This window comes from Vicugna pacos, chromosome 22 (assembly GCF_048564905.1).
Source record: "Vicugna pacos chromosome 22, VicPac4, whole genome shotgun sequence".
Lineage (NCBI taxonomy): Eukaryota > Metazoa > Chordata > Mammalia > Artiodactyla > Camelidae > Vicugna > Vicugna pacos.
Genome location: NC_133008.1, coordinates 26,579,127 through 26,592,759, shown reverse-complemented (window position 1 = coordinate 26,592,759; position 13,633 = coordinate 26,579,127). Strand labels below are relative to the sequence as shown.

At 43.7% G+C, this 13,633-nt stretch overlaps 1 protein-coding gene across 13 annotated transcripts in view; it reads right to left on the bottom strand.

Moving 5' to 3' along the window:
- SMARCA4 (SWI/SNF related BAF chromatin remodeling complex subunit ATPase 4) overlaps nt 1-13,633 on the bottom strand; it is an 80,659-nt gene that overhangs the window by 37,822 nt on the left and 29,204 nt on the right. For all 13 annotated transcript variants that reach the window (XM_072947732.1, XM_072947733.1, XM_072947721.1 and 10 more), the window contains exons 14-16: nt 6,951-7,072; nt 5,518-5,668; nt 3,933-4,096 (exon numbers count right to left, since the gene is read on the bottom strand). In XM_072947732.1, the coding sequence (XP_072803833.1) occupies nt 3,933-4,096; nt 5,518-5,668; nt 6,951-7,072 (437 nt within the window). The remainder of the gene's footprint in view (nt 1-3,932; nt 4,097-5,517; nt 5,669-6,950; nt 7,073-13,633) is intronic.

Here is a 13,633-nt window from a genome sequence, read left to right as displayed (position 1 = left end):
GGCACGTGCGCAGGAGGAGCAAGGAGACAGGTGAGTCAGAGGTCGGGAGGGAGGCAGGACAAGCAAACTCAAGGCGGAGAGCAGCACGTCCCAACAGGCGGATGGGACAGCTGGCCACTCGCAGTCGGAAAACCCTCCCCAGGGCACAGGTGGCTCTTCCGGCCTGAAGGAGGTGACACTGCACAGACTGGACCCCCGTCTGGGCCGGACGTGGGTGTGAAAAGGCTGAAGATGAACACATGGCATAACCTCACTGAAAGGAATGGGGAGAGAAGCCAGCTGAAATAACCCTGGGAGAAGACGTTCTGACGAGAAACACTAAGTCTACAGGCAACAGGAACTGGATCTGAACCCTGTTCTCTGGTTGGAAATGCTGCCTCTCACGAGAGAAGTATTCTGAAGGCGCTGCGCACGCACACTGGGCAAGAAGGGCTGGAACGAGCCCTGTGGTCCCAGGTAAGTCAGAGCCAGCAGGACGGTCGTGCGCAGCTTCACACAGACACAGAGGAACGGGGGCCAGAGCACTTCCACAGACTTCCTAGCACTGCACAGGGCGCACCCAGCACCCAGCCCTGGTTCCTAAGATCAGTCTCTAATAAGAGAAACCAGGGCTTCTTGGAGAAATGGCTGTTTCTAGGCCTGGGCGGGAAATGAAAATGCTGAGCCTGGAGCACCTTTCGGTGCCAAAAAGCAAAGACATGCTCAAAAATAGCCCACAATGATAGGGGCACATCGAAGGGACGGAGTAGTCACTGAGAGAGCTCCCGAGGGCCAAGGCTGGAATGATTTGAGCAACAAAATAAACTAGCACTGGAGTTTATAAAATAAATATCCACTGAGGCCACACTGACATAAACAACCAGATACATTAACAACTAAGGGAGGAGAAATCTCCCACACAAAAAAATTCCAAATGACTTATGAGGTGATTTCCCCTTCAACGTGGCTCTTAACTGCCCACTTGTTATCTGTGGGCTGAACTTAGAGACTTTTCCCCAGAATACAGTATGGAAGAGGGAATAAAAGAGTGACCCCACAGTGGAGACGCCTGACACACACCACCTCAGCCAGGTGATCAAGGCCAACCTCAAGAGTGAAAAGTCACGTTGACAGTAACTTCCCTGGACGTGAGGTGATGAGAAGGGCCCTTCACCCCCAGCCTTCGTCCCCAAACCCATTGTCCCGTCCAAGGATGAGAAAGTCACCAGACAGAACCAGACAGAGGCACAGCCTACAAAACACCTGATCAGTTCTCCTCAAAACCATTAAGGTCACCAAAAATATGGAAAGTCTGAGGAATGGTCACAGACCAGAGAAGGCAAAGTAGACGGGAAGACTAAATGTCTTATGGGATGCTGGAACTGAAAACAGAAATTAGGGAAAAATGAGTGAAATCGAAATGAAGTTAATAGCCATGTGTTTAGTTCCTAGTAACGTGCCAGGGCTGAGTCCTTAGCTGTGACCAACGTAACACGGTCATGTAAGATGCTGTCAACCACTGAGGGAACCATGGGAGCTCTATGCCCTCCCTTTCAACTTTCCTGGAGATCTAACACTATTCTAAAGCACACAACCAATGACAGGGATGTGCTGATAGGACTCAGGAACCAAACTGAAGCATCTTTCCAGGCCAAGTCTGGGAGAATTGAAACAACGTAAGTAACGATTCTGATGTGAAGAATGATGAACACTTAAGTCCACGGGGAAGAAGAGAAAGCTCTTCCTTATGATGGAATTCCAGCACACAAGGAAGGAATGGTGGGAGGACCACCTGGCACTTCCCACAGGGATCCTGACCTGACAGACGTGGAAATTACCGGGGAAAGTATAATGAGAAATAGAGTGTTCCCTTAGTTTCTAAGCACCTTCCCACAAGATACTATAAACTCATTAGGTTTACGTGGGGAAGCCAGCGGGCACCACATCAGGAGGGACTGAAGTGATCCCCTCTTGTGATGGAGCTCCCTAGGCTTGTGCCTTCTGATGTGAGGCCCCAGGAAGGGAATGGCATCCCTTCCCGGGGTTAATTCTGGAAAGAAGACACATCACATGAGCCAATCTGAGGGACAGTCTACTAAATACCCGAGCAGGACTGAGGGGTCAAGATCATGAAGGACAAGGATGGACTGGGGAACTGTCACAGACACGTGACAGTAAAAGACAAAGTGGGACTGTGAACCACAAAAAGGCCTTTAGTGGGGAAATCGACATCTCAGTAGGGGCGACAGATTCATTAACAGTGAACAGTGATTCATTAAGTCACTGTTACTATCCTGGTGTTGAAACCGTCGTGGGGTTATGTGAGATGTGGGAGGCTGGGTGAAAGGTATATAGGAACACTTTATACCACTTTGGCAATTGTTTATAAGTCTGAAATCATTCCAAAATGACAATTTAAAAATTAAAAATCCAGGCTGTAGAACAGCATGCTGGACAGAGCTATTCGGTGGAGCTGAAGTCACATCCAGGGGCCAAACAGAAGGGAGGGGGCTTGAGCCATAGGCGGTGCTGGGAGACAGAGCCCAGGCAAGGACAGTGGGAAGCCAAGAGGCCAGCTGGGTCTGACCAGGAGGGAGGGCGAGGCCAGGCCGTCTGTTAGGCCCGGACCTGCTGCTGTGCTATGGAAATAGTTCTTTCTCTGTGAAGATCTGTTCCTGCCAAGGCAGCCAAATTTCCACCACTACGAGGGATAGAAGGCAGAGGAGGAAATCAACTTGTCCACATAAAGTCTGGGAGGGTTCTGGGACCACAAACTGGGTGTGAGGCCTCTGGAGACCTGGACGTCTTACAGGTAGGAGGGGCGTTCTTGTGGGCTTGGGGGAGCAGCAGTCAGCTTCCCATCCTCCCCCCGACAGCTGACTCAAGGTGGACATGGTACCCGCTGAGCACTGGGCTGAACATGAAGGGGTTGTCCTTGAGGGCCAGGCCAGGTGCACACACAAGAGGCCTGGCCACATCAGCGCAGACCATCCTCCAGGCCTGTGGCAGGACTGCTGCCTACCATGTGACCTGAACTGTCAATGACAGCCAGTCCTGGGACTTCTGGAAAAACCCTGAGCAAGTGTACCATTTCGTGACACACACAGAGCTGGGAAGAGGGATGCCCACGGCGACCTGAGGAATCTTGGCCCCTGGAAGGGTACCTGCTGGGAGCAAGAGGCCAGCGGCACCAAGGGGTGGTGAGTGGGAGAGCCTCCCAAGGACTCCCCACACCTGAGCTCTGTGTTGCCCGGACTAGGCTGGGAGGTGACCAACAGGGCTCAGTGCCCCAGCAGGGAGTGGAAACACGGTTTGCTCAAACAGCTCTACTCTACATTTCTAGTGGGAGGTTGTCCAGCTCCTGTGACAACCGTGTGTGGAATCTGCTGGTTGTGGGGCTTGAAGAAGACACCAAGGACACCCTGTGAGCACTGCCCCACAGGGATGATGGCCAGCACGTCATCACCCGCCCTCCTTCCGCCCTATGCCGACACCAGAGTTATGATCTATGCCCCCCCCAAAATTCGTATGTTGACGTCTTTACCCCCAGTGCCCCAGGATGTGATTACATTTGGAAACAGAGTCTTTAAAGAAGTAACGAAGTAAAAATAAGGTCATTAGGGTGAGCCCTAATCCACTATGACTGGTGATCCTGAGAGGAGGACATCCAGGCATAGACACACACAGAGGAAAGGCGGTGTGAGGACGCAGGGAGAAGACGGTTGCCTGCCAGGCTAGGAGAGAGGCCCCAGCAGAAACCAGCCCCGCTGACACCTTGACTCAGGCTTGTGGCCTCCAGGAAAACAGTGCCCATTGTTGAAGCCACCCAGGCTATGGTCCCTTGTCAGGGTGGCCTAAGTGAACGAACACACAGGCTGCTGAGCACAGGCGGGGCTGCGGATGAAGCAGGCAGCGGGGCCTCCACTGGGCGCCGGGCCTGGGGGCACACTCACGAGAGAGGTACTATGATGAGGAAGGGCCCGTTGATCCGCTTGTGCTCCATGAGGTACGTGATGAGGGCGATGGTCTGGATGGTCTTCCCCAGGCCCATCTCGTCAGCCAGGATGCCGTTCAGGTTGTTGTTGTAGAGGGACACCAACCACTCTAAGCCTTTGATCTGCAAGGAGGGGCCAGGATGAAGCCCAGGTCGGGTCCCAGAGCGCCCCCAGTGCCTCAGAGACTCCCAAGTTCCGCCCTAGTCAGGGACCCCGTGGCCAGCGTTGTGTTTGGCTCTGCGTCAGCGCACTGCCTTTTCACTCAGTCTTAACCTCAGCAACCATTTCTGTGAAATCACAGAGTCACTCTGCTAACGAGACATGCACATGAAGCTTTCTCTCTGCGTGCGCTTGAACAGCTAAGTTTCTAACTGTTACAGTGTCCATCCGGCACTGCCTGACATCAGGCCACGCAGCGCCGGGACCAACCTCCCCAGCCACGTGACACCGGATTCGGGGAAGTGCCAGGGCTTCAGTGGAACTTGTTGATGAACCCACCACACATGCTGCCTAGACAGCATTTCAAGATTAACTGAAAGCTTTCCAAAGCTTGCAAAGCTTTCTCTTATTATTTTTAAAATTTATTATTATTATTATTTTATTTTGGGAGAAGAGATAATTGGGCTTTTATTTACTTATTTTTAATGGAGGTACTGGGGATTGAACGCAGGACCTTGTGATTGCTAGGCACGTGCTCTACCACTGAGCTACACCCTCCCTCCTCGAAGCTTTCTAAAACATAGGCAATTGAAGAGAAGATTGTTTCCAAGATGAATATAATGTTATCAAGAAAATTTGGAAATTTTCACAAGTTACACAAGTTGTGGCCATGATATGATTTCTCTGAATTACACACTGGCCTCTGGAAAGTTCCACTGGCCACTGGATTCACCTTCACCTTTGGAATCTGATATCAGCATGGAGGTCTTGAGAGTTCTTACAAGGAAAGTTGGGGTTCGGGGTTATGACCAAACCGAGTATCAACATGTTCTCTGGTGGGAGATGTACCAGCTGCCTCTTGGGAGCTCACAGATGAGCCTGGGATGTGGGGTGACAGAGACAGAAATTTCTACTATGAGCAGCTCTGCTTCTCGGCTGGTCCTCTGCCCTCAACATCTCAGCTCTTGTCCCTCACACTGCACAGAGCTCCACACCTGGGTCCCCTTCTGGCTTGGCCATCCCCAAACTGTGCGATTTTGAGGAATCACTGCACACTCGGTTCCCCAGTGGTACCTCCAACTCCCCTTGACTTCGGAGGCTCACAGCGCCTACTTCAGAGCTCCTGGGGAGCTCAGAAGCTAAGAGCCATGAAATGCTCCTAGCCCGCCTCCAAGCACCAGCTACCCCGCAGATGCTGACTCACCGCGCTGTTTCATCTCCCCTGTCAGATCATGACCCTGCTCTACAGATGCGGAGAGCAAGTTGTCCAAAGACCAAGAGTAGACAGTGAGCTCGGGTCTGCCTGACGTCGGCAGCCACCCACAACCTAGGGACCCCTCCATTAAGATTGCTCTGTGGATGTGCCCCACCCCTCGCAACCTACCTGGTACTGTTTGAGGACGCCGTTGACCATGAGCGCTGACTGCTTATCCACCCTCTCGGTGACAGCATGGGCCACGGCATAATAGGACTGCAGGCCACGGGCAAGGGCCTGTGACACACCATACTCATCATCGACATCTTGCTTGGCATTCCTGGGAGCAAGATGGAAACTTGGCGTGAGGAAGCACCTTCCCATCGGTTACAACGTGCTTCTGACACAAGCCTCCGTGGGGCAGCTTTGCAGCCTGAGCCGGAAGACGAGCAGAAGTGCCCTGCACGCTCTGAGGTCAGGCGAGGCAGCAAATACTGACCCTGGGGCCAAGTCTGGACTTTTGGCTGCTGTGGGTCCCTACCCAAACTTCCCAAATAGGAGCCACGTCACGGCCACACCAAAGAATGAGTGGCACTGTCAGCCAGAGGCTGGTCACATGGCCCACCCTGTACACTGTGAGTTCCAGAGCCAGAAGGGAAAATGTACACTCAACAGCCTCACACAAACCAGCATCACTTACACTTTGGCTGTTTTGTGATCCCATCTGGAATTCTTTTAAAAAGTGACTTTAAACTATTTGCATTTCATTATGTTACAGATATTTGTGATCTGACTTCTGTCATATTGTTGTACGCTGCATGTGGTTTCTGTTTTTATATCGTCTTACAACTCTTGCACAGTGAGCTTGGTTTTTATATCTTCTTACAACTCTTGCACAGTGAGCTTGGTTTTCTTAGCTTAGTGGGTTTTTTCCTATACATTTCTGGTGAATTCAGAGGACTGCATGTTTGTTCTGGTGGTTCCCTTCATACCTATGGCTCATATAATATTCTCAATCTTCTATTTAAGAGCATCCTGTAAGTCTGTACTGTAAGGAACGAGGACATTGGTATGTTAATTTTAACTGTGCTTACAGGAACAAAGGATGAGAAATAACGTAAACGACCACTGTCAGACACAGGGGAACGTGACAGGGATGCCATGCAGCCGGATGCAGAGGACAGCAAGACACCCCGTGTGTACAGACACAGGAGCAAGGGGAAGAACATAGTGGCCCAGATACACATGTGCAAATGAAAAGGAAAACAGGTATATGTTATGCTTACTGATGCACAGAATACCTGTGGAAGACACAGGATGCTGGAAAAATTTTTTTCCAGGGAGGAGGTGGGGTGGGCTGGGGCCAGGGCACAAGAGTAAAGCGGCCTTTGTTGTAAACCAACAATTTCCTAGACACAAGATGAACCACGTGAATGGAAGATACATCATTAAATCCCTATGAATATCAGCGAAACCTGAAGTAGATCAGTTTGGTGTTTGTGGTCCCACAATGACTGCCAGCTGGACAGCGTGGTCCAGGGAGAAGCTGGGGTACCAACAGCTTGTGCCGGCGCCACCTCGCAGGAAGCTGGCAGAGGGGGAGCTCGGCAGGGATGCCTTACTCAATGATGTGCCGGGCGTCCACCTCGGAGACATCATCGCTGTCTGGATCTGGAATCTTCTTCTTCTCCTCCACAGGTAGGGCAGGAGGCTGCGCTGGCTGCGGCTGCTCCTCCTCCTCCTCCTACCGAAAGATCAGCCCACGTCACCTCAGGTCACCCCCGGGGACGGGCACAGGCTCCCGGGGGAGAAGACACTTTTGGAAACACTTTGGTTTTATAACCCTCATGCTTGCTTCCGATCCCGAAACGAGTCATGCCTTTTATTAGCATCTTCTTTTAGTTGCTCAGTATATGACTTCCAGACTTCCTAGCACAGTATCCTGCCACTGCTTTTTGAGGATATCTCAGTATTCTGTACTTGTCTTGCTGCTGGTAGATTCCACCTGCACCAGCTCCCCTTACACAATGTACACTACTAAATCAGTTTTTCACTTGAATTTCCTAGGTATCAAACATTTTATAGGCAACCTTCAATATTTATTGCTCTTGATTTACTTCCAGCTTTACTGACATGGCCAAAATGTCTAAAATATGTCAAAGAATACTGGAGACAACAAGAATCATTGTTTACTAAGAGGTTTTCTATAAACTTATAAATTAAGTATGAGCGTTATACTTCATTAAAGGGATTTTTTGCCATTTACAGAGCAGATAATAAAGGGGATTTGGTGTGACTGATAAAATACACTCACATACATTTCCCAATATTAAAGATATTAAACCATCTTTGTATTCCTGTATAAATCACACAAAATGTGTGTGTTAATGGAACTGCTATAAAACTTTTTAAAAAATCAATAATTAATCTGTTAAATTATTTCAATCAAAACCCAGTGGGGTTTCCCTTGGAGCATACAAAATGATTTTATAGATCATCTGGAATAATGAACAGGTGAGGACAGCACAAACATTATGGCAAAAAAAAAAAAAAACACCTGGTAAAGACTTATCCTGGTTGATATTACATTGTCAGGAGTTAAAACAGGGGTAAGAATCCTGGCTAAGTCCTAGTGAGGAGGTCAGCAAATTTTCCCCTAGAAAGTGACCTTAAAGCTGGATAAAAATGGCACAGACAAGCATTTCAGAGCTCCAGGAGTCTGAGAAGCATTAATGCCTAAAAAACCGCTGAGCTCTGGGTAAGAAGAGTAGGAGTCTGCAGCGTTCTCACTTGGGGGTGCTTTCACCTCCCCAACCCCCAGCTCCAACATGAAGGCTGCACTGGGGTGGGGAGGCCACAAGGCCTGGCAGCTGAGGCTCCTGGGGACCTAGTCATTTTGCAGCAGTGGGTGATGCCCGGGCCAGCAGCACTGTCAGTGGAGGTGAGGACCTCAGCCACAGGCAGGGAAAGCATATTACTGGCTGAGGCTGTGCATGTGTACAGAAGAAATGAGAAAGGGCCCAGCAGAAAGTAAAAGCGAGGGTTGACTTGAAAATGGCCCAGACTTGGAACATTTTCTTCACACACACCGATCCACTGCAGGAGACAGAAGCCTTGCTGGCTCCAGATATCTGAGTACAATCTCTGCCCAGTCGTTGGATGACTACTTAGTTATGAAGAGACACAGCCCATTCCTAAAGAACCAGGATTAACGATGAAAATGAGAAAAAAACAGAAACAATCAACTGAGCAGAGATACCAAAAGCAGCACACATCCAGGGGAAACAATTCTATCCAGAGATTCAGCCTAGATAATCTACTAAACAAATAAAAACACCAAAAGGAACCCACAGGACTGGAGGTCAGAATCCAGAGTGGCTAAAATAGGCTTCCACTAAACATTATAAGACAAGCGAAAAAGAAGGAGAGTATGATTCAAACTCAGGGGAAAAAGCAGTCAGTTGAGCTTGTCTCTGTTCCCAGATGGTGGACTTAACGTACAATCTTCCAAGCAGCTATTACTATAAATATGTTCAAAGCTACAGTACATATAATTCAAAGAAATAAATGAAACCATCCTAAAGGAGAATAAATCAACAAATACAGAATCTCAACAGAGGACAGAAATGATAAATATTACAAATTTGATGAAAAACATGAAACTACCCAGCCAAGAAGCTAAACAGACACTAAGAGGAATAAACACAAAGAGGGAGTTCACAGCAAATCTGCTAAAGGCCAAAGACAAAGAGAAGATCCTGAATGAAAGAAAATGAACCACCAAGTACAAAGGGGCATCAAGTTAATTAGTGGCTGAATTCTCACCTGAAACAAGAGGTCAGAAAGCAATGAAATGATACATTCAAAAGGAAAAAAAGATTGGCAACAAAGAATTCTATGTCCAGCTAAAGCATCTTCCAGAATGAAAGCTAAAGTATCACAATCCCAGATAAAGACTGAGAGAAGTTTGCTGCTAGCAGACATGCCTTATAATAAGTGCTGAAAGAAGTCTTTCAAGCCGAGAGGAAATGACAGGAGAGAGTAACTTGAATCCATAAGGAGAAATAAAGAACATCAGAAATGGTAAATAAATGTATCAGTATAAAAGACTTTAAATATACTTCCTCTGATTTCTTCTCTTCTAACTTCTTTAGACTAAGTCATAAGATTATACAAGGTATTAATTAAAAGATTGTACTGTTGAGTTTATAACATATATAGATGTAACATATGTGACCATAACAGCACAAAGGAAGGAGAGAAAATGGAGCTAAAACAGAACAAAACTTTCGTATTTTACCAGAATGTACTTAGTATTAACCTGAAGCATATGATGATAAATTAAGATGCATAATGCAATTCCCAGAGCAACTACAAACAGAGTAACTTTAAAAACGTAGCAAAAATTAAAACATACAGAATAAATAAAATAAAATAAATAAATAAAGTTAACACAAAAGGCAGCAGTAAAGGAAGAAAAAAATAGCAAAGAAAAGAAATAGCAAAATGGCAAATATTAACCCAGTCGTATCAATAACTACACTACATGTGAACTCTAAAACTCAACCAAAAGGCAGACACTGTCATACTAAATACAAAAGCAAGATCTAGCTACATGCTATTTTAGATTCAAATGGACAGACAGGCTTAAAGTAAAAGAAAGAAAAACTGTATGCCATGCAAACAGTAACCATATAAAAGGTGGAGTGATCACACTGATACTGGACAAAATAGACTTTAATGCAAGAAATGTTACTAGAGACAAAAAGATATTTAATAATGACAAAATATTAAATACATCAGAAATATATAACTAAGCATACCTGTGAAGAAAGCATCAAAATACACAAAGCAAAACACTGCAGAATTTAAAGAATAGCAATTCAACAAAAATCATTACAGATTCTACTGCTTTATTCTCAGCAAGTGATAGAAAAACTAGACAAAACTCAGCACAGATACACGACCTGAACAACTCTATGCACCATCTTAACTTACCAACTATATACACAGAATATTCCATTCTAAAATTACAAAATTCTATCCACATGAACATGTAACATTTGCCAGGAAGCTAAGCCACAAAGTAAGTCTCAATAAACTTTAAAAAGTTAGGATCATATAAAGCACATTCTTATGAATTAAATTAGCAATAAAAAGTAGAAAATCTACAAAATCATCAAATGTTTCATATTTAACAGCACACTTAAATGTGTGTTTTAAAAGAGAAATCACAAGGGAAATTAGAATATACTTTGAATGGAATAAAAACAAAAACAACGTATCAAAATTTATGGCTTACAGCTTTAAGCATTATTTAGAGCAAACTTTACAGCTTTAAACTCACAAATCAGTGGGAAAAAAGTCTCAAATCAATAACCTAAGCTTAGAATGACTAGCAAAAAATGAAAGACAAATTACTAATTTACCAAAATTAGCAATGAAAGCAGTATCACTGCCAGTCCCATAGAGATACAGTAATAAAGAACTACCATAAATAACTTTATGCCAACAAATAACTAAGGTGAAATGGACATATTTCTGGAAAGACACAAATCACTAAAACTGACTCAAGAAACAGAAAATTCTGAATAAAACCTGTAATAGCTAATTGGAATAGTAATTAAAAATCTTCTCACAGAGAAAAGAGCAAGATCGGATGGCTTCACTAATGAATTCTATCAAATGTTTTAAGATGTATACCAATCCTTCACAAACCTCTTACAGAAAAAAGGGAAGAAGAGAACATTTTCTAATTCATTCCAGGAGGACAATGTTGACCTAATATCAAAGCCAGACAAAGCTATCTCAAGAGAACTACTAGAGACTAGTATCCCTCATGAACATACACCCCAAAGCCCTCAACAAAATAAAAACAGCGATATACAGAAAAAATTTTACACCACGACAATGTTGGAAAATTAATTTACGTAATAAAGCACATTAACAGACAAAGGACAAAAGTTATATAATCGGCTTAGTAGAGAAAAGTATGAGACGGAATCTAGCCCACTCATGACAAAAACTCGCAATAAACCAGGAACAGAAGAGAATTTACTTGACCCGACAAGGGGCATCCATGGAACACCTGCAGCCAACATCAAGCAACAGTGACAGACCAACTGCATTACCGTTTTTCCTTTCAGCATTATTTTTACCACCAGAAACAAACCAAGGATATTTGCTCTAAACACTTTTACTCAACGTTGTACTGAAGGATCTACCCAGTGAAATAAGGTAAGAAAAAGAAATTAAAGGCACACAGATGGGAAAGGAAAAAGTAAAACTATGGTTATTTATGAATGACATGATCCTGTATGTGAAACTCCTAAGGAATCAAACAAATAAACAAAAAAAAACCCTACTGGAATCACCAATATGAGTTCAGCAAGTTTGTGGAACACAACATCTACAATGTATATAATTGTACTTCCATGTAACAGCAACAAAATATCTGAAAATAAAGAAAACAATTCTATTTACAGTAGCATAAAGAATAAAATACTTAAGAATAAATTTAACAACAGCAAAAAGCAAAAACTGTACTCTGAAAACTACAAAACATGGCTAAGAGAAATTAAGGATGATCAGAATAAATGGAGACATTTCATGGTCATGGATTGGAAGACTAAATATTGTTAAGATGTGATGCTCCCAGAACTGATCTATAGATTCAACACAATACCAATAAAAATCCCAGCAAGCCATTTTGTAGATGAGCTGACCCTAAAACGTATATGGAAATGCAAAAGATCCAGAAAAGCCAACAGAGCAAAGAAGATGGAGGCCTAATGCCACCTCGTTTCTTATTATAAGCAACAATAATCAAGACAGTGTGGTCAAGGCACAGAGATAGACAGATTAACAGAAAAACTCTGAGAGTCAGAAACAAACCTTTACGTTTATGGTCAACTGATTTTCCACAAAGTTGCCAAGAATGATGGTAATGTGGATATCCATATGCAAAAAGCAAAAACAAAAAACTTAAACCTGTACCTCAGACCACACACAAAAATCAACTCAACTGTGACCCTAAACATAAGAGCTTGTATATGAAACTTCGAGAAGAAAACATAAGAGAAAAACCTTCGTGACTTCTAACAGTTCTTAGATACAATGCCAAAGGCACAATTCATAAAATAAAAAAATCAATAAATGAATTTCATCAAAATGAAACACTTGCATTTCAAAAGATGTTGCGCTGAGGGGAGGGGGAAAGGCAAACGGACTGGGAGAAGACATGTGCAAGTTAAATATCTGATCAGAGACACGTATCAATAATATAGAAAGAATTCTTACAACTCTATGATGAGATGACAAACAATCCAATTAAAAATGGGCAAAAGACTTCAAGAGATTTTCAACAAAGAAGATACATGAATGGTGCATAAATATTTGAAAAGATGTTTAACATCATTACTTACTGGGAAAATGCAAAGCAAAACCATAATGAGATACCACTACACACCCACTATGATGGCTATAATGAAAAGGACAGATAATACCAAGTGTTGTCAAGGATATGGAGAAACTGGAACCTGTGCAAAAGGTACAATCACTTTAGGCAACAGTCTGGCAATTCCTTAAAAAGTTCAACATAAACTTACCATATGGCCCAGCAATGCCACTCCTAAGCATCTACTTCAAACAAATGAAAACACATGTCCACACAAAGACATGTATGTGAATGTTCAGAGCAGTGTGATTCATAATTGCAAAACATGGAAAAAACACAAATGCCCAATTGGTGAATCGATAAAGCGTGGTATATCCACACAATGTGACATGATTCAGGAATAAAACTTTTGATATACAGACAACATGGATCAAACTCAAAAGCATTCTAAGTGAGAGAAGCCAAACACAAAATACTATATGTTGTATGATTCCATTTATGTGTAATTCTGGAAAAGACCAGTGGTTTCCTGGGGCTGGAGGAGGTAGCAAGAACAAATTATAAACGGGTGGGAGGAAGCCTTTTGGGGTGATAGAAACATTGTAAAGCTGGTGTAGAGTGATGACTGTGCAATTCTATAAATTCACTAAAAAGCAATAAATTATACTTTTACTATGGGTACATTTTATAGTTTGTAAATTATATCTCCATAAAGCTATTTTAAAAATTTTAACAAAATGCTATTGGTCTAAGAATCATTAGAATTTTAAAAGAAACCGAAAAGTATATAAACTATACCTCAAATAAATAGATAAATAAAATAAAAACCAAAAAAAAAATTAAATTTAAAATTTTTTTAAAAAAAGAAAGAAACTGAACAGGTAGCCCTAAAAATATACCAGTGGATAT